At 37.3% G+C, this 19,716-nt stretch overlaps 1 protein-coding gene across 6 annotated transcripts in view; it reads left to right on the top strand.

Moving 5' to 3' along the window:
* GSK3B (glycogen synthase kinase 3 beta) overlaps nt 1-19,716 on the top strand; it is a 201,724-nt gene that overhangs the window by 37,700 nt on the left and 144,308 nt on the right. For 4 of the 6 annotated variants that reach the window (XM_082394941.1, XM_082394940.1, XM_082394943.1 and 1 more), the window contains exon 2: nt 7,554-7,694. The exons of the other annotated variants lie outside the window; for them this stretch is intronic. In XM_082394941.1, the coding sequence (XP_082251067.1) occupies nt 7,554-7,694 (141 nt within the window). The remainder of the gene's footprint in view (nt 1-7,553; nt 7,695-19,716) is intronic. 6 annotated transcript variants of the gene reach the window in all.

Raw genomic sequence — 19,716 nt, 5'->3', positions numbered from 1 at the left:
TCTCCTGTTGCGGAGCACAGGCTCCAGACGCGCAGGCTCAGCAATTGTGGCTCACGGGCCCAGTCGCTCCGCGGCATGTGGGATCTTCCCAGACCAGGGCTCGAACCCGTGTCCCCTGCATTGGCAGGCAGACTCTCAACCACTGCGCCACCAGGGAAGCCCTATAGGCACTTTTTATTCTCTTCTGTACTGGGCAATTTAATTGATTTTAATTTAATATTTTGTGCCATTAATTAGGCATCATATGACCTGCATAGTGCAGATATAAGGAACAAGATAGATGGAATGTGCTAAGTTGATGCATTAATACAGGACAAAGTCATTCTAAAAGTACTGAGTTAGTCTGGGTGTAAATGGGAACAGAAATGGAATATGTTACTATTGCCATTAGCTGTTAGCTATCTATACTTTTTCTTTACTAGATTAATATACCTGTTTGTGGGACCTAGGTGCTGGTCCTCATAAGATTTCCTACCAGTAGAAGTAGAAGGAGGAGGAGGAGGAGTCATCATCATTGTCATTGTCATTGTCGACACCTGTCTAGTGCTTTTTATGTGCCAGCGACTGTTCTAAGCACAGTAGTACATAAATTAACTCATTTATAACCTATGAGATAGATTCTGTTATCCTTATTTTACAGATGAGGGGCCTGAGGCACAGGGGAGTGACATAAATAAACTTGGCTAAGGTAATACAGCTAATAAATGGTGGAGCCAGAATTTAACCCAGCTGTCTGGCCCCAGACTAGGTGCTCTTGGTCAGTACGATGGACTTTTCCTTCATGGATCATGGAATGATCTGAGTGCACAGTTCTTGTGTTCATTGCCTTCCTCTTTAAAACAAAACTCTGGAATTTGGGGCCAGTGGGGAAAGGAGGAAGTACTAAATGGTTAAAGATAGTTTTCTTAAAAAAGACATGTATATCTCATTTTATATTTTTCGTGATTAGTGATAGAATTCCTTTTATCTTTTACTGCAAGTTGAGGCAAGAGTTTGCTTTTCTTTTGGCTTAACTTGTATGTATACAGTAAGTGCTTACTAAATGGTTGGCTTTAAGCAAAGAACTGTGGGGCAATAGAGGCAAGTGTATTACAGCTGAAAGTTAAATATATATATAATGAAACAAATTCATGTATATAGCTGTAGAAGGTATAATTTTATTTAGCTGTGAGTATATATAGTCCCTAAACCTGGAAATATATTAATAACTGTGGTAATCAAGAGGAAATCATCATTGGAGCTTCTAGGTGTTGCTTTTAGCCAGCTTAAAAAAACACCTGGATATACAACTTATATATCGCAGATTACTCAAAGCCTAAGTGTACAACTCAGTGAATACACTACCACAGAGATCAAGCAAAGTGTTCAACATTTTCATCATCATTCCAGAAGGCTCTCTTGTGGCCCCTCCCAGTCAGTAAATGCCCCATCCCTTATCTTGCTTTATTTTCAAAAATTGCAATTATTACAGCTTGGCATATATTAGTTTGTCTTTTCTACTTAAAGTGTAAACTTCATGAGGACAGAGACTTGGTTTTGCTCACTGTTCTTTTCCATTGCTCAGCATAGTGTCTGGTATATAGTAAATGGTTAACAATTATTTGCTAACTAAAATTACTTAATTGTTCCCTATATACATATTATATGGTACACAGGTGCTGCTTAATGTATTAGGTGCTGAGGTAGATGGTAAATTTTAGTTTTCTAGGGTGAGACTTTTGACATTCAGCATGATACTTAGACCAATTTTTAAACAAGGAAATTGAACCGTACTGGCATTGAGTTTAGTGTGTGCTGGTCTTTGCTCTTGTGAATGTTAGGAAATATGGGAAATTTGCTACCAGTGAGAGATAATAGCAGTCTATCTATTAGATTGTTTTCTTGAGAGTATCTGATTTCTTAGTTATCTCAAATTATTAACATACACCCTAAATGATCTTTTTGAATACCCCAAACAGTTGCAAAAGACTAAATGCTCTTGTTCTTGTGGGAAGAGAACTGTGATAGAAAAAGCATTGGTTTATTTGATCAGGTAAGACAGTTTAGGTGTAGTTTATAGGTCTTTTGTATCACTTAAGTTAAAACAATAAAAATTGTCTCTCTTGATTAAAATAAGTAAAGGAGTATGTGGTTTAGAAATCATTCTAGTTCAAACTTATATTCATGTAGAGGAGAAGGAAATTTTGAGCCAGAAGTGACCCTAGTATTCTGGTTCATGTTCTTGTTTGTCAAGTTTAATCCTCTCATTTTACATTTGAGGAAATTGGGGTGCAAAGAAGTTATGTTACGTGCTAGTTCAGTACAAATCAGCAGTCAACCAGTCTGTTTAACTCAAAAGTTCCTGGCTCTTTTGCATCATATTGACAGTAGAATCACTTGGGGAATTTTATAAACTTAAACATGTTAGGGTCCTACTCCCAAAGGCTTTTATTTTTTTATTAGATTTGGGATGGGAACCAGGCATGTGTAATAAGGTAACAAAGCAATATAAAAACTCAAACCACTCTGTCCCCTCAAATTTTTGGTAATGAGTAAATTTTCCAAGCAGTACACACTCTAGTGGCTTAGAACCATTGTGGTGTAATGCCTTTTTTTTTTTTTTTTTTTTAATTAATAGATTTTATTTCTTAGAGCAGTTTCTGGTTTACAGAAAAACTGAACAGGAAGTACAGGGAATTCTCATATACTCCCTCTCCACACACTCAACAGCTTCCCCTGTTATTAACATCTTGCATTGTTAAAATTGATGAACCAATATTGATACATTATTATTGACTAAAGTCTGTAGTTTATTATTCATAGTTGCCATTAGAGCCCACTCTTTTTGTTGGATAGTTTTATGGTTTTTGACAAATGCATATTCTGACAAATACAGAATAGTTTTGCTGCCTTAGTTTGAGCTCCTCCTGTTAAGACCTACTCCCTTCCTATTTCTGGCAACCAGGAATCTTTTTACTATAGTTTTGTCTTTTCCAGAATGTCATGTAGTTGGAATCATATAGTACTGTAGTCTTTGTAGACTTCCTTCTGTGACTTAGCAATATGCATTTAAGGTTCCTCCATGTCTTTTTGTGGCATTCATTGTTCATTTCTCTTTATTGCTGAATACTGTTCCATTGTGTGAATATACCAAGGTTTGTTTATCCGTTCACCTATTGAAGGACATCTTGGTAGCTTCCACATTTTGGCAAATATGAATAAAGCTGCTATAAACGTTTGTGTGCAGGTTTTTGAGCGGACGTGTTTTCAGCTCATTTGGGTAAATATCCTTGAGTGCAGTTGCTGGATTGTATGATACAAATATGTTCTGTAGGAAACTGCCGAATTATCTTTCAAAATAGCTGTACTCTTTGGCATTCCCAATTAGTTATTGCAGTTAGCATTGCAATTAGTGGATGTTCCTGTTGCTCTACATCCTCCCCAGCCTTTGGTGTTGTCAGTGTTTTGGATTTTAGCCTTCCTAATAGGTTTGCAGTAGTATCTTATTTTAATCTTGCAATTCCCTAATGACGTACAGTGTTGAGCATCTTTTCATACTTTATTTGCCATCTGTATATCTTCTTTGGTGAGACGTCTGTTCAAGTCTTTTGCCTGTTTTTAATTGGGTTGTTTGTTTTCTTATTGTTGAGTTTTAAGAACTCTTCATATATTTTGGATACAAGTCCTTTATTAGATATGTGTTTTGCAAATATTTTCTCCCAGTTTGTGGCTTTTCATTCTCTTAATAGTGTCTTTTGCTAAGCAGAAGTCCAACTAATCAATTTTTCTTTCATGGAATTTGATTTTGGTGTTGTATCTAAAAAGTCATCACCAAACCCCTGGCCAGCTAGATTTTCTCCTGTGTTATCTTTTAGAAGTTTTATAGTTTTGCATTTGACTTTAGATCTGTGATCCATTTTAAGTTAATATTTGTAAAAGGTGTAAGCTCAGTTTATATTCAAATTTTTTCTTTTTTACAAGTAGATGTCTAGTTGATCTACCACAATTTTTTTGAAAACCTGTCATGCTTTTTTGAAGTCCTCTTTCAGTGGAGGTGTGCTCAAGTGTTAATTATGATTATTAAAATAAAATAAGGAACTTGAGATTATCATCATTTTGATTTATAGAGTTTAAATTTTTTTTTTGGGGGGGGGGCTGTGTTGGGTCTTCATTGCTGTGCACGGGCTTCCTCTAGTTGTGGCGAGTGGGGGCTACTGTTCGTTGCGGTACGCAGGCTTCTCATTGCGGTGGCTTCTCTTGTTGCAGAGCACAGGCTCTAGGTGCATGGGCTTCAGTAGTTGGGGCACGCGGGCTCAGTAGTTGTGGCTCACAGGCTCTAGAGCGCAGGCTCTGTAGTTGTGGCACTCGGGCTTAGTTGCTCCATGGCATGTGGGATCTTCCCGGACCAGGGCTCGAACCTGTGTCCCCTGCATTGGCAGGCGGATTCTTAACCACTGCGCCACCAGGGGAGCCCTGATCTATAGAGTTTAAGAGTAGTTTAGGAGGTAGTAGCATATTGAGTAAGAACTTGGGCTCTAGGACAAGTCAGTTCTTTTATTCAGATTCTGAATTTGCCATTTACTAGCTGTGACCTTGGACAAGTTACCTAACTGTGCCTCAGTCTCCTCGTGTGTAAAAACTATTCTTATGCTAAGTGAAAAATATGTAATATAAAGTGGTACAGTATGTTGCCTATCATATGGCTGATTCTCTTTGTTGTGCAACAGAAACTAACACAGTATTATGAAGCAATTATACTCCAATAAAGATTTGTTTAAAAAAAAAAAAAAAGGAACCCCCAAATGCTTTATATACTTTTAATTTTCTAATCTCTGTTACTTTATTCCCTACAGCGTGTTCTAGAGAAATAATAATGGTGTTAATCTAAACAAGAATAAACATTATACTTGGACTGTTTCTGTTGTTATTGATGACTTCCTGGCAGAAGCAGATTTACATAAGGGAGTTTAATGACTGACCTAGTATAATCATCATTTAAAGTGCGTAAAGTATAAAAAACTGAGTGCTTACTTCATTCTGCAAGCTCATTGTTTTCTAAACTCAATAAATATCGAATAGCTCAAGACTAACAGTTATATGTAAAAGGTGATGGTGAAAGAAGAGCTATAGTGTCTATGAAAACATATTTCACTTCTTTGTATGTGATGAATTACACGCTATCTGCTTGCTTATGTATTTAGAATAATTTGTTTTAGATTTTGAGTTAATCTTTCCAAAAAGAGTATGAGTTTTTTAAGGTAATGTGTCTTCAGTTCTTCAATGTTACAGAACTTCTGGGTAGAGAAGTATGTGTTTCTTAATTGCTATGGATAAGCTAAGATCAGGAGCAAGATAAGAATGTCCACTCCTGCCACTTCTATTCAACATTGTATTGGAAGTCCTAGCTAGGGCAGTTTGGCAAGAAAAAGAAATCAAAGGCATCCAAGTTGGTGAGGAGGAAGTAAAACTGTCTCTGTTTGTGTATAGATCAGATGTGTATAGAAAGTCCAAGGGGCTTCCCTCGTGGCGCAGTGGTTGAGAATCTGCCTGCCAATGCAGGGGACGCGGGTTCGAGCCCTGGTCTGGGAAGATCCCACATGCCGCGGAGCAACTAAGCCCGTGAGCCGCAACTACTGAGCCTGCGCGTCTGGAGCCTGTGCTCTGCAACAAGAGAGGCCGCGATAGTGAGAGGCCCGCGCACCGCGATGAAGAATGGCCCCCACTTGCCGCAACTGGAGAAAGCCCTCACACAGAAATGAAGACCCAACACAGCCATAAATAAATAAATAAGTAAATAAAATATTAAAAAAAATACTTTAAAAAAAAATTATCATTATAAAAAAAAAAAAAGTCCAAGAAATCCACTATTAATCTGCTATTACAGCGAATCAGTGGGTTTATTAGCATGACAGAATCACTGTATAAAAGTCAGTTGTATTTCGGGAGACTGGGATTGACATATATACACTAATATGTATAAAATGGATAACTAATAAGAACCTGCTATATAAAAAATAAATAAATTTTTTAAAAAACGTTTTATTTCTATGCAATAGAAATGAGCAAACTGAAAATGAAATTAAGAAAACAATTCCATTTACAATAACATCAAAAGAAATAGAATACTTATAAATTTAACAAATCTAATAAATTATTTAATAAATATAACAAAGGAAATACAAAACTTACACTGGAAATTACAAAACATTGTTGAAAGAAATTAAAGAAGACCTAAATAAATGGAAAGACATTCCAGGTTCATGGATTGGAAGACTTAATATTGTTTAGATAGCAGTACTCCTCATTGATTTACAGATTCAATGCAATCTCTATCAAAACTGCTTTTTTGCAGAAATTGATGAGCTGGTCCTGAAATTCATGCGGAAATACAAGGGATCTTGTATTAGTTTTCTAGGGCTTCCATAACAAAGTACCAAAAGCAAGGTGGCTTAAAACAACAGAAATTTATTGTCTCACCGTTCCAGAAGCTAGAAGTCCAAAATCAAGATGATGTTGGCTGGGCCATGCTCTCTGATAGCTCTGAGGAAGAATCCTCCCTTGCCTCTTCATGTTTCTGGTGTTTGCTGACAGTCCTCTGCATTCCTTGGCTTGTAGATGCATCACTCCATTCACCTGGATGTCTTCTCCATGTGTGTCTTCACATTGTCTGCCCTTTATGTGTTTGTCTGTGTTTCCAGAATACCCTTTTTTATAAGGACACCAGTCATTGGATTAGGGGCCACCAGAATAACCTCATTTTAATGTGATTACTTCTGTAAAAACCCTATTTCTAAATAAGGTCACATTCTGAGGTACTGAGGGTTAGAACTTGCATATGTCTTTTGCGGTAGGACTCAATTCAATCCATAGCAGCCTCTGAATAGCCAAAAATATCTTGAAAAGAAAAAGAACAAAGTTGGAGGACTTACACTTACCAATTTCAAAACTTAACTACATTTTAACATGTAATACATACAAAAGTTATTGAGATATTTTACATTCTGTTTTTTATACTGAGTCTTCAAAATGTGTTATGTAATAACAGCACGTCTCAATTCAGACTAACCACTTTCAAGTGTTCGATAGCCTCATGTAGTTGGTGACTGTTGTGTTAGACAGCACAGATAGAGACAGTCAGTGTGACTCCAGAGGAGGAATAATCATTGTTTACAATGGTTAGGACAGGTCACAGAGGAGATGGAGCTTCAGTTTATTTTGCTCACTCATTCATTTATTGATTCAGTCATTTATTCATCCAAGAGATTTTGAGCTCTTTTATGAAAACTGGTGTAAAATGCAGACCTGTCTTATCTCCTTGTGGACAGTACATTAAACAGTTAATTATACAATTATTTAATTAGAATTGGTTAAGAAGTAGTGGAAAGAGCATAGGCTTAAAGTTAATTATTCCCTGTGAAACAATGGATGATGATAACTGCCTTGTGGGGTTGGTGGGAGTAAGTGAAATAGGATATGCCCAACACTGTACTTGTTGCCAAGTATTTAATAAATACTGCTCTTCTCTTTCTTTCTTCCCACTTCCTCCTCTGTCCCTTGTTGAATGCATGCATCAGGGCATGGGAAAAAGAAGCTTAGGACATGGCAGAGTCAAAAAACAAGCAGGCTACCCAGGGACTCAAATGAACTCTTACCTTCTTCTTTTACCCTCAGCCTTCTTTCACTACACGGTCCTGCTTCCTGGACCCAGAACTCAGGTTTGTACTATTAGTACTAAGGCCTATTTAACCAGTGTTAAATAGGTTTTTATGGACTGGATTAAGAACATAAATTACTGCTTTTTCTGTAAATTTTAATGTTTCATTCCAAACAGTTGTTCTATGAGTGAAAATTTGGAGCTCTGCCTGCTAAATTTATTGTCTTTTGCTTATTCAGATAAGAAAGTGTTTCAGAAATATTTTGAGAAGTGTTTAAGTAAAATTATTTTATTACTTTTTCAATAATTCAGACTTCCCATTACATTTCTGAGCACTCTGATCCTTGTAATTTTTACATTCTAAGATCTCAAAACTTTACCATACTTTTTTACAGTAAGTATTATTAAATCTAGTTAAATATTAAAGTTAGTTACGTTAAGTTTGAGATGAGGAGTTGTAGTGACATTATTGTTGTATGTTGAACACTGGATTTAGGTTGGGCAGATCTTGCTTTCTTGTGTGTTAGCTATATGGTTGTGGTAAGTCCATTCATTCACTGATTTTCGATTCATTCGAAAGATACAGTTTGAATATTTAATGTGGTCAGGACATTATTTGTGTATTTACTTATATTTACAGATTGTGATAAATACTTTGAAGGAAAAGAGCTGGTTACAGTGAGAGGATAATAACAGAGGAAAATTACTTTGTTAGGATGGTCATAGAGTAGGCTTCTCTGAGAAAGTGATATTTAAGCTGAGACCTAAAAGATAAAAGGAGTCTGCTAGTGGCCTAGAAAAATACCATTCCAGGCACAGGGAAATATGTAAAAGAGTCCTGTGGAGGCAAAGAGCGTTTGTGTATCTAATAAATTGAAAGAAGCCTAGTGTGACCTGAGGATGGTGAGCAAGGGGAAGAATGGCATGAGGTGAGAATCCAACCAGATTTTGTAGAATCTTGTATAACATGTTGAACCCTTTCAAGTATTTTAATCAGGGACATGATTTAGACAAGTGTAACACTGAAATGGGAGGTTGAATATAAGGGTCTCTAAAGGTTGAAAGAAAGGTCTGGGCTACAGAAATAAATTTGAGAACCAACAGCTCTCAAATGTTAATAATTTGAATACCATGTAATTAAAGTTCTGGGAATGTGTAAGATAAATTTGGGGAAAGTATAGTGGCAGAAGAGAAAGGAGGTCTAGGACCCAGACCAGAAGACCTCCAGCATTTAGAGGTTTGTAGAGGAGGAAACAGAATAGACAGGAGTCCCTCAATTTTAAGCAAGGTTTTTTTCTTTTTGCGGGGTGGTGGGGGTTGTTTTGGATGACCAGAGGTTCTGAAATGAAAATAAGGAGCAGGAAGGACATTATTTGAGATGTGTCGAGGAATTGAATCAGCCTCTGTGGGATTTCTGAAAGTAGTATCCTTGGGGGAAATTATGTTTTCCTTAAGGCCAGCAGATGGGAGTTTGCTGATCAGAGTAAGAATTCAGAGGACATTGTAGAAGGGGAAGTCGAGGAGTTGACTCAGATGAGAAGGATATATAGAGTAGATGGGGGATGAGAGTTAATAGCAAATAAGAGGGGCTTATATTTCTGGTGAAGACTTAGGTAAACAAGGATATGCGGTGTGATAGATTTAGTCCTTAAAGTTTCTTGTAGGCTGGAGGGATCTATGACCTTAGTGGTATAATTTGGACAATTTCAAATAGTTTGTTGGGGGAGGAACAGGTTTTTGGTGATGTAAATTGGCTTTAGTAGGTTCTAGTTGTGGTATGGTGAGGCTCTGGGCTGGCCTGTTCAATTCTTTTATTTATTAAATAGTAATAATACCTCATTGATTGTTTTATGATTTAAATGAACAGTCACAGAGTGGTTCATAAAAGTTGAATCTGAATACGGATAGCCTTTTAGGATATCTTTTAAATGTACATCATAATGAGTCATGATTTATCCAGCTTATTTTCTTGTCACTCTTTTCTGTATTGAATATAAGAATCAATGCTTAACTGAAAAATAAACATTGGCTATGAGGCACTCAATCCATCTCTTCATAATACTGATTATACTCTATTTTAAAACTAAGGATGAGACATTCAGAAAGTAGGCATTTGCTCTTTTTTTAGTTTAGACAGTTCCTTAAGCTTACTTGGATATTTTAGAACCCAGTGATGAAACGTTAGATTATAACAGTAATACTTCTGTGAAAAGATTATCTTTTTAGAACTTTAAGCAAATTCATCTTTAAAAAATTTACATGCTCAATTATAGAGAATTTGGAAATTACAAAGAGGTACAAAAGAGAAAATTTGTCTGTATTCTCACTATCCAGAGTAAAGCTCCTGTTTACTTTTTGGTGTGTTTGTAATATTTTTTTCAACATTGGGATCACACAGTATATAGCAGTTTGTAACCTGCTTTTTCATGTAATCATGAATATTTCCTTGTAAACTTAAATATTCTTTGAAAGTTATTTTTAATGGTTGTTTAATATTCTGTTCACTGGAGCATTATCATATTTACCTAGTTATTCTCTTATTTTGGAGTATCTAGATTGGTTCCAATTTATTGATACATATATTGCTTCAATGAATATGAATGTACATAAAGCAATCATTCTCTCTCAGTTTATGATTACTTTTTTTTTTAATGTTTATGTTCTTTATTTATTTATTTATTTTTGGCTGCATTGGGTTTTCGTTGCTGTGCACAGGCTTTCTCTAGTTGCGGCGAGCTGGGGCTACACTTCCATGTGGTACGCGGGCTTCTCACTGCAGTGGCTTCTCATTGCGGAGCACGGGCTCTAGGTGCGCGGGCTCAGTAGTTGTGGCGCACAGGCGTAGTTGCACGGCATGTGGGATCTTCCCGGATCAGGGATTGAACCCGTGTCCCCTGCATTGGCAGGTGGATTTTTAACCACTGCGCCACCAGGGAAGTCCTTCTGATTACTTTTTTCCCCACCATATTCCTAGAAAGGGAAATACTGAGGCAAAGGGTAGGGTTTTGTTGTTGTTTGTCATTGTTGATGCTTTTAAGGAAAAATATACTTAATACAGGATTTCATGTTTAATAATCTATATACATATGTGTATATATTTGTGGGTATGACATTATTTATTGTGCAATTCCAACAATGGTTGGTTTGTTTATGGATTTGGAGACCCCCTTGCAATAACAAATTCTACAGGGTCTCTTTGACTCAAATGTTGAGACTACTACTGGAGATTATATTATATATAAACCTTCAGTTCTCTCTCACACCTTATCTTTCACTGCCCTTACTCCAGCAGATACCTTCTCATTGCCCCTAACGAATACTCCTTCTTCATTAAGTGAACTTTTTTTCTAACATTCTTGCTTGATATTTGGGAACAATTTTAAGACTTTTTAGTAGTTTTAAGATACTAATTCTCCAACACTGGGAGTGAAAGTGTAAATTGATAAAACCTCTAGAACTCAGTAAGAGCTAATTGTGTTTGAAGATGCCTAGTTTTATTGTCTCCTTGTTAAACCTCAAGTGTTTACTTTTTATTTTTTAATATTTGCTAATTTACTGGGTATAAATGATAGCTATATTTGGGGGTAGGAGGAGTGACTGAAATAGTAACTTCTTTATTTCCCAGCCTGTAACTGAATAAAAATTGGAAGGTGAGAATTAGGTTCTAAAACCTAGTGTTTGAAATTTATCCTCTTCATCTGGCTGCCATGAAATCATATACTTTAAGACCTGAAAAGGATCTAAAAGCTCATATTTATTCACTCCTTTCAGTTTACAGATAGGGAAAGTGAGGTTTAGAAAGGAGCTTCCTTGACTTTGCCAAAGTCATAAACCAAGCAGTGGTACAAAAAAGCTGGCTTGTTTTTTCATAGCTAGTCTGTTGGCTTTTCCTCAAACATCCCCTGCCCCCCTCCTCTTGTAGGTGACTAATTTTTTTTCTGTTTGGATGCCTGATAGAATCTTTTTTTATCCTTTAGTTTAACCAGGATACTTCAACCATTCTGAGTCAGTTCTTTCTGGTATACACCATAACTTTTTGTCCTGCAGATGTAGTTTGCTCAATTTCAAGGAAATTTGTATCTGTGAATACTTTTTCTACTCATGTGTTGGAATCCATTCTTGGAGCAATAATTATCATTTTTTTTTTTAAATTTATTTATTTTTATTTTTGTCTGTGTTGGGTCTTCGTTTCTGTGCGAGGGCTTTCTCTAGTTGCGGCAAGCGGGGGCCACTCTTCATCGCGGTGCGCGGGCCTCTCACAATCGCGGCCTCTCGTTGCAGAGCACAGGCTCCAGACGCGCAGGCTCAGTAGTTGTGGCTCACGGGCCTAGTTGCTCCGCGGCATGTGGGATCTTCCCAGACCAGGGCTCGAACCCGTGTCCCCTGCATTAGCAGGCAGATTCTCAACCACTGCGCCACCAGGGAAGCCCAATAATTATCATTTTTGTTCTCCACATTTTTTATCTTCTCAAGAATTACTTTAATCTCTTCATTGATTCCCTCTGCATTACTATGATTTCCTTTCCCCCTTGCATTAATTTTTCACCAAGTCTCTTCTGTTCTTTGCTGTTTCTAGTTTTTAGATCTATGGTTGTTTTGCTAAGCTAAGGAACAAATTGAGAACTGTGGTAGGCTGAAAAATGAGTCCCTAAGAGATATCCATGTCAAACTTTAGCAACCTGTGAATGTTACCTTTTTTGGAAAAAGGGTTTTTGCAGATTGCAGGTTAAATTAAGGATCTTGAAATGAGATCATCCTAGATTATCCTGGTAGGATCTAAGTCCAACTGACAGATGTCCTTATGAGATACACAGAAGAGAGCAGACACACAGAGGAGGAGGCTATGTGACCATGGAGGCAGAGATTTGGAATCATGTGTCCACAAGGCTACAATGCAAGTAACGTGGACAGCTACCAGAAGCTGGAAGATGCAAGGAATGGGTTCTCTCCTACAGCCTACGGACGGAGCGCAGCCATGCTGACAGCTTGATTTCAGACTTCTGGTCTCCAGGACTGTGAGAGAATAATTTCTGTTCTCTTAAGCAACCCAGTTTTTGGTAATTTGTTACTGCAGCCACAGGAAACTAATACAAGGACCAAAATAATTTTTCTTTTTAATCTTTCTGTTGTTTTATGACCTTATCTTTGGACTCTTGTTTTAATTACGTTCTTTTTAAGTTCTCACTATTGGAAGGAATTTTTTTCCTGTTCTTTCAGATAAGTGTTTGATTTGGCTTTTGCATGTTTTTCCTGTAGTGTGTTTGTGTCAGTTTTTTACAACTTTCTTATGGTTACATTGGGCAGCTCTTTCCAGATCTTTTGTTTTGATACCATGTCTATCAGTGAATTCTTTCTTTTTCACCTTAGTTTGGGTATCTTTGTCTTCTACTAGTGTGGCCATTGTTTTTCAACCACTCTTCTGTAGCCTGAGGGGTATAGTAGGTAAAGAAGTCTATTAGCCAGTGTAATCCTTTCTGAGCATTTTTTCCACCACTAAGCCATGGGTACATTCCACTTTTGTGGTCTTCTGTTTTTTCCCTCAATTTAGTATAATAACCTTGAAGACATTGGCCTTTCAGCCTTTGCTGAGGTTCACAGGTGGTGTGTAAGGGGCTTTCGGGGGTAAAAAACATTAGCTGCGGACTTTTCCTGGACCCTCCCTCCGCTACCTTGCCACTCCTAACTGCCTATGGCTGCCTATGGCATTTTCATGTTCTACTTTTTACCATATTGAGGAGTATCAGAGAGAGTTCTCAGTACGTTGTCTTTTCACCATTTTCCTTCAGAATTGCTTTTAGAAGTATGAGCAGTGTTAGGAACCATGCTGTAGTGTATTATTTTCACTGATGGTCATTGTTTTTCTAGAGGTAGCCTGCCAGAATGTCTAATTTTATAAATAATCTGCTTAATTAGAAATCATTCATTTCTCAGTGACATCAGTTTCATTTAAAGTATCTGATAGCTAAAGTAGTTAAACTACCTGTTTTTGCTGTAAAGCCAAAGTTGGGGAGATAGTGGATCTATTCTTCAAATAACCATTTCTGAGTTGCGGTGAATATATACTGAGGTATCAGACAAGAAGTCATTTAATTCAATCTAGTGATACTGAAATGGTTTACAGACCTGCATAGTAATGCAGCTCCTGGCCTCTTCTCCATTCCCCTGCCTCCATTCTGTTTTGCTCACTTTGCTCTAACCACGCTGCCTTGGGCTTTGAGTGCCCCCACTTTTAGAGAGTATGTATTTTCATACTGTAAAGTTCACTCATTTAAATTGTACAATTCATTTATCTTTAGTGTGTTTACAGGGTTGTGCAATCATCACCACAATCTAATATTAGAACATTTCCCTCATCTCCCAAAGAAATCTCTAACCCATTAGCAATCACTCCCTATCTTCTCCCCCACGCCCCTCCCCAACCCTAGGCAACCACTAATTTACCTTCTGTCTCTGTAGATTTGCTTTTTCTGGACATCTCATATAAACAGGATCATGCAATATATTGTCTTTGTGACTGACTACCCTTCTTTTATTCCCCTGTTTTCCTGAACTCCTTCAATGTCTTTCTTTTAACACGCCTTTATTATCTTTTCCCATCCTGTTGTCCCTCCCCCCTTCACACTTCTTCAGATTTCAACCAAAATATATCACTCTCTCTAGGTGACCCAACCCTAATTAGGTTCTAGATCCTCCATTATGGGCTTCCTTGCATCCTGTAGTTCTCTTTTACATACTCTTACCTCAGTTGTTTTATAACTGGAAAATTATTTGTATAAATAATCTTTGCTTTTCTCACTGGGCTCTAGGTCCATGAAAGCAAGCAGTTTGTTGTTTATTGTTGATTTTCCACTGTCTAGTCTAGGAAGAAATAAGTACTTGGATGAATACATTCAGGTGCTCAACCCAATGGGAGGGGGGAAGTTTTTAGAGAAGAGAGGGAGGGTATTAATTAAGTGTGTGTATTAACTCTCAATGTAACAACACTACTAATAGTTGAAAATGTAAGCTGAAAAATTAGAAAATTAGTGGTAAATTAGGCTTTATGTACATGTGTTGGACATAAGCATTGTCTATTACACTCTCCCAGAAATATGACTCGAGAAAATCTGTCACTAAAGGAAAGCTTAAGATGTCAGTGCCAGGTTAATTTCTGGAGTCCATTTATGTTGTTGACTAGATTATATGGAATATTTATCCTACCCAAGATGTGGAATAGCCCAACTAAAGTATTCTCTCTTTTTAAAATTTGGAATCAAACATTTCAGGTTTCCAAGGACATTTGTAAATTATGGGTTCTGTTGTCTACTTGGGACACAGTTTATTGCAGGAGCATGTTGCTTCACTTGCTTTGATGGATATATTAATGAATTTGTCAAGGTTCAACTGCTGTTATTGGTCTCTGAAGTCCACTATTTCTTCTCTATTTGTTATAGTACCTGGATTGTTTGGTACATTTGTTCTTTTCTCCCTTAATGTTTATTTGCTCCTTTTTGGATAATGCAGGGGCCTGGGACAAAGGTATGTGACTATGGGTTGTGTGTATGGGGGTCTCAAAAATAGGGGGAAATAGTATATTTCTCCTTGATGAGATTTAAAGTAACATTTTAAGCGTAATAGTTCACGTGGCTTTCTGTTGACCTTGTTGATCTAAAAGATCATAAGTTGCGCGAGACTGTTTACCAAATCAAATCTCTGAAGCCTTAAACTCTATCTCTACCATTAAGCTCTTCTGTGGGTTCGTAGTTTCATATTTTTATAATGGAAACTGGTGAGAAAGTATGATGGTTCTACAGATACTTACTTTATAATTAACTTTTATTACAGTGTATTTAATCTGTGAAGCATGAATGTACACAGAATGGAGGGCTGTATTGGATGGAGTCTTGGAGGGAATCAACTCAGAAATGTCTTCATTGCAGTCTTGGTCCTGTTATTTGTATATATTTGCACCAGAATGTTTTAAAAAAGATTTTTGGAACTTCGTTTCTTGTTAAAGTTAATTTCATAATCTGGGCAGCCAGCGGTACCTTTTCCTGTTTGGCCTTTTCTTAGAAGCAGATTGATATATTAGTAACAGAGTCGTCACTTGGAGTTAGAATAGCTGTTTTAATGTGGCCCCTCTTCATAGTTTGTGATTTCCAATGAGTCTCTTAACTTCCTGGAGTCTCAGTTTCCTCATCTGTGAAGTGGAAGTAATTTCATGAACTTCACAGGATTATTAAGATTAAGTAAGGTATTATGTGAAGATAATTAGTAAGGTACCTGGCTCTATTATGTTATAGGAAATACTGAACCCAGATTTTGAATAAATATTGAATCCAGATTTCATTAATAAATAAACAAATAAATTCTCTTTGAACAGAAAACTCCATGAAGGAAGGGTTCTTGTTTATCTTATTCATTTTTTGGGACCCCAGTTCTTAGCACAATACTGATTTAGTACCCAGAGAATGCTCATTTTTAAAAAAATAAATTTATTTATATTTATTTTTGGCTGCGTTGGGTCTTCGTTGCTGCACACAGGCTTCTCTCTAGTTGCGGCTAGTGGGGGCTACTCTTCGTTTTGGTGCATGGGCTTCTCATTGCGGTGGCCTCTCTTGTTGCGGAGCATGGGCTCTAGGTGTGCGGGCTTCAGTAGATGTGGCATGCGGGCTCTAGAGTGCAGGCTCAGTAGTTGTGGCGCACGGGCTTAGTTGCTCCGTGGCATGTGGGATCTTCCTGGACCAGGGCTCAAACCCATGTCCCCTGCATTGGCAAGCGGATTCTTAACCACTGTGCCACCAGGGAGGCCCCGATAATGCTTATTAAGCATGTGAAGAATTAATCAATAACAGTGTATTTGAACCAGAAATTCAACTGCATCTTCTTTTTCTGTTCTCAAGATTTTTGAAACTTTCTACAGTTAGCCTACTGTATGCCATTAATATGAGAGAATACTTACAAACTAGAAAGGTTGTATGTAACACAAACACATATGAGAATTAATGTTTTATAAAGCCACACACAGATGATTTATTAAAATACAAGTACTTGAAGTATAGGATTGCATTTCTGTCTCTCTTGTTCTCATTTTAAATGGTACTCACTTTCCCACTGACTTTAGAGTATGTGTTCCAGTGCTTCTGTAGATTGTGGGGGTATGGTATAAAAAAGGAACTTAGCCAGCAGTCACTGTTATAGGCTTACACTGGTCCTGTCCTGGTTTATCATTGGGTCACGTAGGTAACAGTAGGAGATGACAGAGACCATCTGAAAAGGCAAGGTTAGCAAGGTAGGTGTTTCCCAAGGACGAGAGTTCTTTTTCTTTAAGTCCTCTTAGGCTTCTTACATTATAAGTTATGAGTCAGCAGTGTGAGAATTACTCTACCCTGGCATGGGGGTGTCCCAGCATGCTCTTCTGTGACCCACTAGTAAGAGGATCAGCCATACTTCTTAGGCAGTGGCAATTGGAGCCAACTCTTATTATAGTCCCACTGTGAGTGTAAGACTGTGTCATTCCAATGCTCTTTATTTAACAGAGCCCAGTTAGCTTCTCTTGTAGCAGAGCTTTGTGAGGAGAAATGCAGAGTGGACTCTGCTTTGTGAATTGACCCAGTTGATCTGTCATTACTCTTCCTCCATGGAGAGATGGGCCTGGGACTTGTCCTATTTGAATGGCATTGCTCTGTTCTCTAAAGTCCATTTTTGTGGGGAGAGTACTGGGGGATGTTGTCAGCTTTTGGAGGAAGGAAGAAAGGGGTAAATATGAAAACCAATATGGATTTGATTCCAAAGGATTAGAATCAGTTGGGACAATGCTATTTAATATATTTTTCTCTTAGGCATATTTCTTATTAACTATAAACATAGTATCATTACTTATGTAGTTATAAATGTAAACTAAAAATTAATTAACCACTATTTGAAAGTGTATGGTGTTCCTTATAGAAATGGAATTGACAGAACTCTTATTACCTGGTTATTTTATTTTTCATAGTTAAAGAGATTCTTGTAAAGTTCTTAGGAGGTACCCTATCTCATTTCCACTTTAACAGTTTAACAAGTTAAACTGTACATTTTATGTTTATTTTCCTCCCGGATTATACAGAATAGTCTTAGCCTGTAAACAGATTGTGTTTTAAAAGTTCATCAGTTGTTTTGGAACTCAGAACATAATTTTTCATTGAAAGTTTTGTAAATATGTAAAATAAAAATAATTAGGTTCCCAGGCTATCCTACAAAAGCCTAACTAAGCCATAATTAGCTCAGATATCTACATACTATAGTGAAAAATAATAGAGAATAATAATGTTCTCTATATTATTACTGATAATATAATATTATAATAATATCATATTATAATATTATTTTAGTAAAACTAAAACCCCCCTAAAAATTAGTTTGGAAAAATTCTTCCAAATGCTGGTACTACTAGATTGATGAAGGGATTTAATCTGAGGGAGATGAGGAGTAGATAGAGACTATGGGAAACTGACATCTTTCTGGGTACTTTCAGGAGCTTAATAGATTGATGGGATTGGCTTTTTAACTCACGGCTTTACTTTCTCTTGATACTGGTGTAAGAGCAGAAGTGCTATCCTTTTGCTTACCAGCTGTGGTTAAGGTTGCTTTTTTAGTTCTTGAGTGGAATGAAGTGATAGGGAAAAGAAAGGGGGAGAAAGTTTCTTTTGGTAACTACAACTTGAAAACAGACAAACAAACAAAAAACAGAAGGTGAAGTAACCTAGGATGTCTGTTGTCTGAGGTGGATTTAATTGACATAAGAATAATGCAAGTTTAAGGGAGTGGGGGGAGAGTATAACAATGTGAATGATTCCTGTTCTGGGAGAGAGAAGGTGATAATAAGAAAGTGTGTTGAGTTAGACATCCCTGTGTTAGTCAGTAACTGGTGCTGGGTATCTTTGGAAGCTGTTTAGAACTGGGAATGAGGAACGGTGTGCTAATTTGGTATTTATATTTGCACATATTTCAGAGTTGGTTTTTCATGATGTGGGACAGCATCCACCACCCAAATATTATATAGATTTGGGGGTATTTTTAAAAATAAATTCAATTATTATCATTATTAAGCAAATATGCTGTTATCTTTACATTTATGAAAAGTGAAATATTGTATGTTAATTATGTTAACATGTAATGGGTTTATTTTTGTTATTTCTGTTATTTTTAAATGAATTAATCAATATTTTTAAAACTTAAAAAAAAAAAGGGAAATACTGTAATTCAGCCAGATCAACAGGAGATTCCTAAAACTGTGTAACGTAGAGAGATTTAGTCTTCATATTTCTTTTTTGTTTCTTGATTAGAAAAATCATGCTTCCCTGCTTTTTCTGTCCCCAGTAGGTTTCTTATTTAGAATAAACCACACAAACCCCCTGCCCCCGCAGACATGCCCCCACCAAAAAAAACGGCAGGAAATGTTCCTTCTGTTCCTGCAAAAGTAGCAGCTGTCGTTAACCAGTGGATTATTATTTTGTATTGTGATGAATCTGTTCAAGTACTTAAATGTTTGCTATCAGGTCACTGATTTGATTTTCCTCAGAGGAATTCTGACCCTCATTTTACTCATTTTAGATAGCCTTATGTATCAGGTAGCCTTATGTCTCAGGCAAAACGAAGCAATTTTTTATTAAAAGTATTTTTGCAGGACTTCCCTGGTGGCGCAGTAGTTGAGAATCTGCCTGCCGATGCAGGGGACACAGGTTCGAGCCCTGGTCTGGGAAGATCCCACATGCCGCGGAGCAACTAGGCCCGTGAGCCACAACTACTGAGCCTGCGCGTCTGGAGCCTGTGCTCCGCAACAAGAGAGGCCACGATAGTGAGAGGCCTGCGCACCGCGATGAAGAGTGGCCCCCGCTTGCCGCAACTGGAGAAAGCCCTCGCACAGAAACGAAGACCCAACACAGGCAAAAATAAATAAATAAATAATTTTTTTTAAAAAAAGTATTTTTGCAGTTTATATTAAAATATGTGAGGGGGCTTCCCTGGTGGCGCAGTGGTTAAGAATCCGCCTGCCAATGCAGGGGACACGGCTTCGAGCCCTGGTCCCGGAAGATCCCACATGTCGCGGAGCAACTAACTAA

The sequence above is a fragment of the Balaenoptera borealis genome, assembly GCF_965194805.1.
Source record: "Balaenoptera borealis genome assembly, chromosome: 5".
NCBI classification, from domain to species: domain Eukaryota; kingdom Metazoa; phylum Chordata; class Mammalia; order Artiodactyla; family Balaenopteridae; genus Balaenoptera; species Balaenoptera borealis.
Note: the sequence above shows the minus strand (reverse complement) of the source record. Positions and strands in the feature narration are given on the sequence as shown.